This window comes from Peromyscus californicus, unplaced genomic scaffold, assembly GCF_007827085.1.
Source record: "Peromyscus californicus insignis strain IS unplaced genomic scaffold, ASM782708v3 Scaffold_9__1_contigs__length_137607984, whole genome shotgun sequence".
Classification (NCBI taxonomy): Eukaryota; Metazoa; Chordata; class Mammalia; order Rodentia; family Cricetidae; genus Peromyscus; species Peromyscus californicus.
Window position 1 is genome coordinate 72,396,573 of NW_026294617.1, and position 13,026 is coordinate 72,409,598.

At 45.7% G+C, this 13,026-nt stretch overlaps 1 protein-coding gene across 1 annotated transcript; it reads right to left on the bottom strand.

Annotated features, from left to right (window-relative positions):
- Positions 1–93: 93 nt before the first annotated feature.
- On the bottom strand, positions 94–11,410 carry Riiad1 (regulatory subunit of type II PKA R-subunit domain containing 1). Its single transcript, XM_052731597.1, has 5 exons — positions 11,278–11,410; positions 10,619–10,695; positions 1,993–2,039; positions 689–815; positions 94–207 (listed from the first exon to the last, which is right to left on the bottom strand). Exons 1-4 carry the CDS (start codon positions 11,359–11,361, stop codon positions 745–747), a joined length of 279 nt encoding a protein of 92 aa, XP_052587557.1. The 5' UTR covers positions 11,362–11,410; the 3' UTR covers positions 94–207; positions 689–744.
- Between the last annotated feature and the right edge of the window lie 1,616 nt (positions 11,411–13,026).

A 13,026-nucleotide genomic window follows, 5' to 3' on the forward strand; every position in this document is an offset into this window, starting at 1 on the left:
ACCCCAGACCACCTCAAGGAGAAAAAGGCCCCCGTCAGGCGGAGCAGGCCCCCATGCACGGTGCCCTCCTCTGTCCAAATGAAAAGAAGAGCGGGCAGGCAGGTCTGGATTTAATGGGGATCTCTGAAAGCTCTGTGACAGGAAGAAGCCCACACAGCTTGGAAACCCATAGTGACGGTAACAGGGCTCTCAGGCCTCCAGCTGACCCTGCAAAACACAAGCGGTTTCACTAGATTAGGAGTGGGGCCTTTCCCACCTCACATTAAGAAAAAAAAAAACCAACCTAGCCAGCCTTCAAACTGGTTTCAGGAATCCTCCTGCCTGTGAGGGGCTGGGGAATAAAACATGAGATGGCCTTAAGGGCACGTCGTGAGGTATTGGGCAGTTGAAAGACAAAGGAGGGAAGCTGCTCTCGATCTGAGCACTCCTCACCTCAAAGGCTGACTCCATCCCCCACCCATCCCCATCCCCCAGGACACCTCCCACACCCATCCTCTCAATCGGCCTTACTAGATCCTGTCACTGACAAGCAGACACTCTAGGCCTCAGGTCCCAGCCGCTAATCCTAAATTGTCAGGAAAACGGCACACTGGTACCACATTGCTCTCTTGTTTCCCGGCTTACATTCTTTCACAGCCTGGACCCAAACACCCGTGCTGCTTTTCACAAGAGTGAGGCTAACACCCACCCAAGGCTGGATTCCTTCTGGCTTCTCCGAGCAGCTGAGTGTTGTGGCTTTGCTAATTAGATTCCTTTCTTGTCTTTAATTAGCTGCATGTGAATCTTGTTGGGAAGTCTTGGATCCGTGAAATAGTCTGGGATGAAAATCAGAACGAAATCATCTCTCCTGAAGGGAAAAGCCTGAGCCACAACAGCTTACTCTACTAAAAAGTGGATGCTTTGTCCTAGCAACACTCACCGGTGGTCCCCACTTGACAGTACAATCTCAGAGCTCACAGCGAGTCCCTGGCAGCTGCCCTCATCAATACCAGGAACCCATCCCAGGCAAGGCCCACGCGGGATGCCCAGTCTGGGCTCTTGGCACACTTGGGGCTCAGGGAGCCACCAAAGGCTCAGGGATTCTGAGTGCTCTGATGCGGGTCCGTCTTAGGACCCGAATAAACACCAGGTATTACTCTGATCTCCACTCAGCTTGCCAGCTCCTGTCTCTGAAATGCAGACCTTTTCTGAGAACACCCTGTCCCGAGGAGAGCCAGGCTCACAGCATGACGACAGAGAGGGTTTTTACACCAGGAAGAAAGGAAGTCACAGCTAGCGTCTGCCGGCAGCGAAGGCGTGCTTAGAACGCTGTGGGCTCCCAGGGCTAACCGCACCCAAGACACCCGCCCAGCTCCCCACTCTCCACTGAAGACCCGAAGCCACCTCGGCAGCGGGGCAGCCGGGCAGCCGAGTCCATTAAAAACCACCTGGGAGCCTTCAAAACCTTGGCTGCTGGCCCCGCCCCAGACTAATTAAATAAAAATCTCTAGAGGTGGGGCCTGAGCATCAGTATTTTCTAAACGCTCCCCGGTGGTTCTGAAGTGCAGCCTGGGTCAGACACCACTTTAAGATCCCCAGCGGACTAGGGCTGCCCGGCTCTCCTTCGGGAATCTCAAAGTCCTTTTTTTTTTTTTTCTTTTTCTTTTTTTGGTTTTTGGAGACAAGGTTTCTCTGTGAAACAGTCCTGGCTGTCCTGGAACTCACTCTGTAGACCAGGCTGACCTCAAACTCACAGAGATCTGCCTGCCTCTACCTCCCGATCAAAAATTCTTAATCCTCACCAAGGGAAGTCCTGCCTCAGTTGCCTGCCACTCTGGCCTCATTTTGAGGAAAAGTCAGGGGGATGAAAAAAGCCTTCAAAAAACAGCTCCTGTGGGGGACATCAAGTGAAGAAGAACCCAGGCCCACACAGTCCTCGGCTTGCCCAGCTCTACATCCCCAATCCTGCTTCTTGCACAGGCACTTGAGACACCCTGGCACCACTGTACTCACGCGCGGCAAATTCCAGGATGTTCTCTGGTCTTTTCAGAAACATTTCTCTGGAAAACATTAAAAGATATAAGGAAGGAGATAACCAGGGGCTCCAGGTCCTCAAGGGGCTCGTGCCAAATGGGCAGAAATGTGACCCTGGAACGGTCTGAGGAAGTTTACCCATGGATTTCCCAAGGTCAGGGGGACAATAAACAAAGTCAAAAGAAAATATTATTTAAAAACTTCAGACGGGCTATTCTCTCCACTACACAGCAGACTGACAAGAAGATGACGCCACCAGGATTCTAGAAATGACGGACATCTCAGAAAGTTCTAGGCTTCATAAACATTCACTAATACTATTTTGCTTTATAATGTCCCTGTGAAATGGCAATTACATCTCATTTTATATATAAAGAAAATAAACCTAAAAAAGGTTAATCATGTTCCCAAGTTCATACAGACAATAAATAGAGAGGAGAGGGCCCAGCACTTGCCCAAAGCCGGTGCTCTCTACAGTGTTTGCTTGGCCTCTGGCTGTGGTGGCCTGCTGACCACCCCCAGTTCCAGGTGCTCTTTTAGCCAAAGTCTCCCCTGCTGAGAAAGCCCAAGCTTCCATAATTTCGTTTCCCTCCTCCTTCAGTTCAATTAGACAATTATTGAGTATAAATTACATGTAAGTAACTACAGTATATAAGAATGATTTTAAAATAAGGGGAAAAAAGATAGGGGCTAGGGAGATGGACTAAACCTCTGACACTGCAAGGACACTCGCTGCCCAAGCATAAGGACCTGAATCCAGATCCCCAGCATCCTTATCAAAAGCTGGGCCTTGACCCTAGCATTGAGGGGACTGGAGGCCGGGATCACTGGGACTCACCAGTCACCAGCCTCTCTCCAGATTCAGTGAGACCCTGTGAATGAGACATAGAGCATTCTAGCCTCCGCATGCTTGTGCATAGGTACACACACACACACACACACACACACACACACACACACACACACACACGTGTGAGCAAAAAATATAGCCCTACCTCAAAGAACTTACAGACAAAAGGAAACAGGTAAGTTTCCCAAAAGGCCAAGGAACCTCAAGTAACTGCAAAAAGAAGACTATTGAATAGTGCTTTAGGAGGGAAGAATAGTGTGCTGGTTTGAATAAAAATGGCTCTCATAGGCCCATAAGGAGTGGCACTATTAGGAGGTGTAGCCTTGTTGGAGTAGGTGTTATCTTATTGGAGGAAATGTGTCACTGAGGTCTCAGAAGCTCAAGCCAGGCCTAGTGTGTCTCAGCCTCTTCCTGTTGCCTGCGGATCCAGATTTAGAACTCTCAGCTCCTTCTCTAGCACCATATCTGCCTGCATGCCACCCACCAAGATAATGGACTAAACCTCTGAAACTGTAAACCAGCCCCAATTAAATGTTTTCCTTTATAAGAGTTGCCATGGTCATGGTGTCTCTTCACAGCAATAGAAACCCTAAGATAAACGGTTACCGAAAGTGGGACCCCAAAACCCTTCACAGAGTAATTGGATTGGAAGGGATCCTTGTGGTACAAATGGGATTGTAATTAGGAAGAATGAAGGATGAGAGACAAGAACATTCCTGGTCCAGGGAAACAGCAAGAACCAAGGCCCAGAGATGGAAACAGTCCTGTGCTCTGTGTGTGTGTGACTGCCTCGAGGTTAGCAGCTGGGTTGGATCTACTATTGTATCCCCAGAGTCCAGGAGGGCTCTCTGGGGTGTCTGCCTGGGCTTAGGGAATAACTAGAGAGCTTGGTCTGGTCAGCATACAGACGTGTGTAGTGAGGGAGAAATGAAAGACTCGTAATGGGAGGTCCGGGGGGTGGGGGGAGGCGGGGGGGCATGTGCTTAGCACGAGGCACTGGGTAGCCTGGCACTATGAAAAAGAAAAAGGCCAGGCAGCAGTGGCGAATACCTTTAACCCCAGCACTCAGGAGGCAGAGCCAGGCAGATCTCTGTGAGTTCGAGGCCAGCCTGATCTACAAAGCGAGATCCAGGACAGGCACCAAAACTACACAGAGAAACCCTGTCTTGAGAAAGAGAGAGAGAGAGAGAGAGAGAGAGAGAGAGAGAGAGAGAGAGAGAGAGAGAGAGAGAGAGAGAGAAAGGGAATGGCATGGCAATATGTGCTGGGGTTACACAATAATGGAATGGAGATAGGACTGAGGAGGAGGAGGAGGAGGCAGGTGTGGAGAGGCAGGGACTCAAGAATGCCATGTACGTAGACACAAAAGGGCAATGGATTTGTGCTGTTAGAAGCCCTTTGCATAACTCACACCACCACCTGGGAGACTGAGGCCAGCCTGGCCTGTTTTGTGAGACTTTGTGTGAAATGACAATAATAATAAGTAACGGGGTCGCTTGGGCTCTGGGGTGCTGGTAAAGCTCAGTTTCTCCATCCAGAGTGTCACATGTACAGGAAAGTTGATCCAATTTAAGATTTGTCACTCATCTGTATATTTCAACAGGTTGTTTAAAAACAAACAAAAAAAGCAATGTTGGAAACCACTGAAGATTTTTCCAGACAACGAAAAACAGACCAGCATTGTGTGATATTTTGATTATGTTCTGACAAATAAAGCTTGCCTGGAGTCAGAGAGCATAGCCAGCCACTAGCTGACCATAGAGGTTTGGAGGACTGTAGAGAGAGGAGACAGGAAGTGGTAAGGTGGGACTGAGAAAGGATCTTATCCCTTTTGGTCAGAGGAATTGGGAGAGGTAGGAAGTGACTATGGCTGCTCCCCTGCTTCTCTGAACTTTCAGGTTTTACTCCCATATCTGACTCCTGATTTTTTTATTAATAAAGATTAATTAGAGTAATGCTTCATCTGGCACCCAAGTCCTTAAAAAAGGAATAGAATAATAAGAAAATATAATAAGCCATGTAAAGATGGGAAATACAGGGCTGAAGAGATGGCTCAGCAGTTAAGAGCACTGGCTGCTCTTCCAGAGGACCCGAGTTCAATTCCCAGCACCCACATGGCAGCTCACAACTGTCTGTAACTCCTGTTCCAGGGGATCCGATGCCCTCATACAGATATACCAACAGGCAAAACACCGATATATATAAAATAAAAAATAAATAGTTTTTTTTAAAAAGATGGAAAATACACAGAGAGTCTAGATACTGTATGTTATTGTGTCTTTACATTTTTTGACTACTAATGAACAAATGATAATTGCTAAGAGACATTTGATTATGAAAGCTGCTAGATTAACAACCTATATATTTAAAAATATCTTGACTTCAAAATTTAAGTCAAAAGATAGGTTACTTTGGGAAAGAGGAAATGATAGGCTCTGGATTCATTCTGGGTTAAGAAAAATCAGGATTGATCGAGGAAGATTCCCCTGAAAAATCTCTGATGGGAATAGATGGACCAGATGATTCAACATTTCAAAATGCCTCTGTTGCAGTTTTCTCTGAGTTCTGCATCCAGAACATCTTCAAGGCTACTGGCTGAGATGATCCAGCCTCACAGAATACTCCAATCAGGACTTAACCATGATCCTAAATTTTCTCAGGGTCCCCCAAATGATATAGAAATGTATTATATAGATATGATAGGATAAAAAGTAGATTATTGGGGCTGGAGAGATGGCTCAGAGGTTAAGAGCACTGGCTGCTCTTCCAAAGGTCCTGAGTTCAATTCCCAGCAACCACATGTTGGCTCACAACCATCTGTAATGAGATCTGGTGCCCTCTTCTGGCCTGCAGGGATACAGGCAGACAGAGCACTGTATACATAATAAATAAATAAAATCTTTAAAAAAAAAAAAAAAAAAAGTAGATTATTGAATCTACTCTGAAAAAAAATATAGAAATGATAGGATAAAAGGGTAGAATCTACTCTGAAAAGAAAAAAGGGAGGATATAGATATGATAAGGTAAAAAGGTAGATTATTGAATCTACTTTTAAAAAGCAACTACTAGTTTTAAATATCTTACATTTGATTGGGTTTTTGTATATTGTATACAAATTATATATATTGATACAAATTTGAGATTGATTTTGTTAAAAAATACTGTACATATGTTTCTAATCTTGTTCAAGGTGTTGTACCTATAAAGCTCATTTAACAATGTAATGCAAATTGCTAGTCCTTGAAAGTTATTACCAACTAATTAGGATATAAAGAAATGTAAGTTAGTATTTAGTCACCTATTACAATTGAACTTGTAGTCATATTAGTTATGTTTTTAAGGTCAAACAGATATATTTTAGATAGATAGGTCATCTTCAAACACTTCAGAGATCTACAGAATATGGTATTTAAGATGTTTTAATAATATAGATTCTTTTTTTATTACTATGAGACACGTCTGCTCCTGGCAGCACCAATCTACTTCAGAGAAGATGATGGGTATTAAAGAAAACTCCAGCTGGGTGGTAGTGGTGCACACCTTTAATCCCAGCACTCGGGAGGCAGAGCCAGGTGGATTTCTGTGAGTTCAAGGCCAGCCTGGTCTACAGAGCAAGTTCCAGGACAGGCACCAAAATTACACAGAAACCCTATCTCGAAAAAACTAAAACAACAACAACAAAACAAACAAAAAACAAAAAAATCCTCCATATTGACTTTAATTTCTTTGTGACAAAAGTTAGCCACTGGGCAAGAAAGTGCCCTTGCCTCAACTGCTGACAGTATGCTGTCCAAAATGGACAAGCAGGACACAAAAGAAAGGACTGTCAAACCTTGCCAAGACAAGGTAAGAAGGCCCTTCAGAAAATTCTGCTTCACAGAAAAGTCTGTCAGGTATGCTAAGCCTGTAGGCTGAAGATGGATGCCCCAACATTGCAGAAGAACCTTGGATGACTGTCCAGGCAGCCAGCTGTTTCTGTCATTTCTCACATTTTTGGAAGTCACTTGTTTGTGCTTCCTGCTTATTTAGGTAATATCATTTCCTTCTTGGGTCTTTGAGGGAGTTGAAGACTAGATAATTATATAGTTTTCCTTGTTAACAAATTCAGAAAAAAAACTCACTACAGAGGTGTGAAGTGTGTAAGATTGAAAGACATCAGAAGATAGTTTTGGGTTGGTAATACAAGTTAGGATAGAAAGTGAATTAGGTACAACATTTTGAACTCACCAAAATGGAGTATTTTCTCTGATCTGTCAAATGTTAGTGGACTGGATATTGTTAATGTAATTCTTGACTGTATATATTGTATATACTTATTGTGCTTATTGTATATAGTTTTCTTATATTAGTTACAACCTTCTCTTATTATTTTAGACAAAAAATGGGGAAATGTGATGATATATTGTGTACCCTAATAAAATTTACCTGAATATCAGAGAACAGAACAAGCCACTAGATTAAACATAGAGGCCAGGCAGTGGTGGCACACACCTTTAATCCTAGCACTCGGGAGGTAGAGATTTGTCTGGATCTCTGTGAATTCAAAGCCATCCTGGACTACATGAGATTGACTCAGTCTAGGAGAGAAAACAGAGCCAGGCAGTGGTGGCACACACCTTTTAATCCCAGTACTGGGAAGCACACATGCCTTTAATCCCAGGAAGTGATGGCTGGGTGGAGAAAGGTATATAAGGCGTGAGGAGACAGGAACTAAAGACTTTTCGGCAGAAGCGTCCCTTTCAGCTAGAGGCTTTTTTGGCTGAAGCCTTTTTGGCTGAGAAAACTCATTCGGCTAGAGGCCTATTGGCTGAGGCCTTTCAGGCTGAGGAGTTGGTGAGGTAAGACATGGCAATGACTTTTTCCTTTGTCTCTCTGATCTTTCAGCATTTACCCCAAATATCTGGCTCTGGGTTTTTTATTAAAAGACCTTTAGAAATACATACAACACCCAAAGATTACCAGCACCCCCAATCAACAGGAAGTGCTCTAGAGAACTATGCTCACATTCCCAAAAATAAATTATGAATGTTTGTCATCATTTAGGGGGGTTGGTTACAAGTTGTTATGGACTATGGATAATGGTCAGGAAAAAGGCTAAACAAAGGAGATTAGTCCTTCAGAAACGGCTGCTTCACAGGAAAGTCTGTCAGATATGCTAGGCCTGTAGGCCAAAGCTGGATGCCTCAACATTACAGAGGAACTTTGAGTGACTGTTCAGGCAGTGAGATGTCCCTGTCATTAGGTAACATTTCACCCTTCTGAAGTCTTTGATGGAGTTGAAGACTAAATAGTTATAGTTTTCCTTAGTTATGATAGAAAGTAAATTAGATACAAAACTTTAGACTCACCAAGATTAGATAATTATTTTCTCTAATTTTGCCAAATGCAAATAGAGTGGATATTGTTACTGTAATTCTTACTTAATAGCTGTTTTTGTTGTATATAGTTTTACTATATGAAGGTTAAAAACCTTAATTTTTTTTTTCTTTTTTTCTTTTTTTTTTTTTTTTTTTTTGGTTTTTCGAGACAGGGTTTCTCTGTGTAGCTTTGCGCCTTTCCTGGGACTCACTTGGTAGCCCAGGCTGGCCTCGAACTCACAGAGATCCGCCTGGCTCTGCCTCCCGAGTGCTGGGATTAAAGGCGTGCGCCACCAAACCTTAATTTTTAATGAGACAAAAAAAAGGGGAAATGCGGTGGAACAATCCTTTTCTACACTATGACTATGTATTACTTTCATTGGTTAATAAAAAACTGGCAGGCCAGTAGCTGGGCAAGAAGTTAGGCAGGAATGCCAAACTGAGAATGATGGGAAGGAGGGCAGAGTCAGGAGAGAGGCTAGCAGTCGCCCAGGAAGCAAGACATGCTAGAGGACAGGTAAAGCCATGAGCCACATGGCAATACATAGATTAATAGAAATGGGTTAATTTAAGTTATAAGAGCTATTGGCCTGAGCTATTGGCCAAGCATTTATAACTAATATAGGCCTCTGTGCGAAGTGGCTGCTGGGTATTTGGGAACAGGTGGGCAGGACAGGAATTGTCCTTTTACAGACCAGAGCTGTAGTTTGGGAAGACTCCTCTGCCTATGCAGGTGTGGACACTGCATCACCAGTACTAAGTCTGAAGTTTCTGGGTACCTAACCTAACTTCGGTCTCTATACTTCTAACTTCTCAGGACCAGATTGAAGGTATTAAGAATTCTGTGCACTGTATTTCTGAGGTGTGGGGACTAACTGGCCACAAATCACGGAATCCAGAAAGCCCAAGCAGAGGATAATCTTCCCAATGGAAGCAGTTCACAGCTTAGTAGGGCTTGGATACCAGGAGCAGAGACCCCAGGGGCAGAACTGGACAGGCAAGCTGTCTTCATCTAGCTCCCCCTCCTCCCTCCTCTTCACACAGGACTGGGCAAAGCTTCCAGAACAAAGCTCACTCTGGTACTGCTCAAGGAAATTAAGAGCAGGCAAACAAAAAGTAGCCCTCATACTTCAGATGCAACCCCAGAGAGAAGTCTGACAGGAGCCAGGTGGAGTCTGCCCAGGTGACCTGCAGAGCATTGAAGGGTTGGCTGGGCTGTTCGGCCTTGGGAAGAGGAAAGGAAGATGAGGGCCTTCGGGGCTGCAGGGTGTCTCTGTGTAGCCCTGGTTAGAACTTTACATGTAGACCAGGCTGGCCTCAAACTCACGGAGACTCATTGACTCTGCCTCCCAAGTGCTGTAATTAAAGGTGTGTGCCATATCCAGTGTCTTAAGTCCAACGCCTTCACCACTTGAGGTTCTGAGATTTTGCTATGCCGATGGAATGCATGGAAAAAATGCACCCTAGGACACACCGGGAAATGGGAGTTTTGTTTGTTTCTCTATTAATTTTTGGCTTTTTGAGAAAGGGTTTCACTCTGCCATCAGACTGGCCTTGAATTCCTAAATCCTCCTGCCTCCACCTCCCAAATGGTGAGGCCAATGAGATTACCATCAAATTTGGAAAACAGTATTCTTTTGCCTCAATTTTTTTTCTTTTTTCTTTCTTTCTGTTTTAGAAATAGGGTCTCTCCAATGCAGTCCAGGCTGGTCTTGAACTTGTGATCCTCCTGCCTCAGTCCCCAAAAGCCCCTATGCCTTGGCTCCCTGTCATTTTTCTACCGTGTTCTCAGGTAGGCAAGGGCCAAGTGTCCCCACAATTGGAAAATGCTCTTCCTCTGCGTGGGAACAGTGTTCTACATTGATGACTACCTGCTGTTTCCCAAAGGCACATTCCCTCTCCCAGTGTCATGAGGTAAATATTCACATTTATCTTTACAGCTGAAGTGAATGAACATTAGTGTTTTAAAGAATGTAGAGATAACTGAAGAAAATTCACAAGTGTCACAGTTACAAAAGGTTGACTCTTAGGAATTTTCTAACTTTTACAGGGTCCAAACCAAGTTGGGCTGGTGCATCTGCGTAGTTCCAGCACCGGAAGGTGCGGGCAGGACCGTCACAAGTCCAAGGCTAGTCTATGCTACATAGTGAGTTTGACTTCGAGACCACTCCTGGCTACATGAGACTCTGTCTTTAAAAAAGGTGGGGGGGGGGGGGGACAGTTTGATGCTGCTGTTGTTTTTGTTTGAGTTTCTCTGTGTAACTCAGGCTGGCCTCAAACTGAAGATTCTCCCTGAGTGCAGCTATTAGAGAGTACACTTGAACCTGTTTATCCATTCCCAGCGAGATCTGGTAAAACCCTTACCAGCTCCCGAAGGCCAGCCCGTCACACCACCTACCTGAAGAAGCCGCTGATGAGCAGCGACACCTCTTTGTGGGTCCTCAAGTACTTTTCATTTGCGATCCGAGTCTGGATCTGAGGAGCAACAAACCAAGAGTCAAAGACCTGGGGAGACAGATCCAGGCTTGAACCCTGGAAGGAGGTGTGAGGGGGGAGGGGGACGAGGCAGGTCTTTTCCTGGAGTGTCTGAAAGCCGAAGCTCAGTTGTCAGATTTTCCTTTGAGGCAGCCCCATTTCTTTTCTCCAAAGGCTGAGTTTCATAGCGCCTGGGCTGTCCTGGAATTTGGTGAAGCTGGCCTTGAACTCCTGATCCTCTTGCCTCTACCTCTCAGGGCTGGTTTGTGCGCTGGGGGAGGTGGTGGTAGAGAGGATTGGAATCCAGCAGTCGGGGCATGCTAGGCCAGCATGCTAGCTCCATGTAGTTCAGTTGAACTACACCCTCTGTCATTTCTCTGGCCCGACCCCTACTTGGTTCCTCTTGCACTTTCAAATGCCTGGCGGATTTGGGCTTAGCGACCCTCCACCTAGCTCTCTGGCACTTATCTTGGGGAACAGGCCCTCCCCTCTCCCGGGGTCCTCCTCCCTGTCCAAGGGGCCTTTTTCCTGAGGAGCTTCACTTTGATGGAAACAGGTCTTAGGGGATGTCGACTCACGCACCTTGAAGTCTCGCAACTGCTCCAGTTGCTCTGGGCTCAGGGCTCCCGGATCTGGCCCCACTATCCCTCCGGGTAACCGCTCCATCTCGCTGCAGTCGGTTGTCTAGGCGACGGGTCGCGGAGAAATGAAGCCCCGCCTCACTGTCAGCCCCGCCCTGACCCCGCCCCCCTCTATAAATCCAATCCTTTCCTGGCAGGAAAGGCAGAATCCTACTGACTGAAGCAAGGTGGAGGCCTCTCTTCAGTTGAATGAACATGAACTTGGGGGTCTCCAGGGGATCAGTTTTCCCAGACTTAAAGACCGGCTTCTGAGCTGAATTGTGCATGAAATGAGACTTCCTTCTTGACCCCACTCAACCTCAAATAGTGCATTTACTTAGCTAGAACAAATCACAAAAGAGGTTCCTAGCGAAGGATCTTTCAGAATCCAGCTCCCAGCTTGGGCAGACTCTGTGCTTGTGTAGAAAAATCTAGGCTTCCTCCCTTCTCATTGGCCCAGAAGTCAAGCATCTCGTCTGTTCTGTAGATAGACACTAGATATTGGAGGCCTGCGTTCTTAAAATATGAAAGTACCCCCAGAGCGTGGTGGGAGCCAATCTCTGCAAAGACAAGGACATTCTCAAACTCAGAATGCTGGACCTGGCTAGCGCTCTGGCAGAACTTCCCCTTTTTGGAATGACTTTCTCAGGTAGATCAATTTTCTCTTCACCCTGGGCTCCTCATAAGTTGTAAATTATTTCTCTCTCAACTGAACACTGAAAGAGAAAGTGAATGAACTGGCGGCCAGAGTTGTCCTTCTAGCATCTAATTAAGAAGGGTAAGTGAAACATAAAACCAGTTCTCAAAACAGCTGCCTGGAAAGGGCAGGAGCCTGTGTCAACACACACACACACACACACACACCACATGTGCACATCTGCTTTCCCTGCTCACAGAGATGGTGCCCAGTAGGGACCTTCTGAGACAGGAGACAGAATCCCAAAAGAGTCTAGGACTTGTGAACAACTGCCCCCAGAGCAAAGACACAGCGTGGGAAACCAGCTAACTGTTAGGCCACAGAGGGATCCCTCTGCGATCTGCAGGTCTCTACATTTCCGAGACAGAACAGCCGATACCGGTGAGTCAGTTAGTGGCTATAAGCCTCTTCCCAGGAGCCCATCTGGGTTAGCAATCGTTTGGGTTGTTTATCTGTTTTTTAGGAGAGAGAGTTAATGGTGAGAGAGATAAGCTGCCATCTGTCAGAAGTGGTGTTTTCCCAGCAAGAGCAGAGGTTACTCAAGGGTGAGAGCTTCTATCAGCTGAGGCCGACTTCCTCCTACCCCAGCAGAGGGAGAGGCTACAATGAAATGCAGACTGGTAAGTAGTGTGGCTGCCACAGCCTCTCAGTTCTTCAACATTTGAGATGTGGCCAGAAATTTGAAATACACTCTGGATCTTGAAGACTTCATGGAAGAAAATAATGTAAACTCTCTCAATAACTTTATGTGCAGAGCATGTTGAAATAGTATTTTGAATAAAGTAGATTAAATACAATGTCTTTGTGTGTCTGTGTTGTGCACATGTGTGTGAAAGCAGAGGTCACTGTCCATTGTTAGTCACTGAGCTTAGAACTCACTGACTGGCCAGGCCAACACGGAGGCCCAGAGATGCAGGAATCCACATTCCCTGGCTGCCCAGGGAGGGGACTGCGGACTCAACACTGCACCCAACGTCTTATGTGGGTGCTAAGGACTCGGACTCAGGTACCCAT

Bases quoted from the DNA above. Each gene is read 5' to 3' on its own strand.
- Riiad1 (XM_052731597.1), bottom strand. From the start codon at position 11,361: ATGGAGCGGTTACCCGGAGGGATAGTGGGGCCAGATCCGGGAGCCCTG. The intron at 10,696-11,277 runs GTGCGTGAGTCG...GTTGCTCCTCAG, and splicing joins AGCAGTTGCGAGACTTCAAG to ATCCAGACTCGGATCGCAAA. The intron at 816-1,992 runs GTGAGTACAGTG...TTTTCATCCCAG, and splicing joins CATCCTGGAATTTGCCGCGC to ACTATTTCACGGATCCAAGA.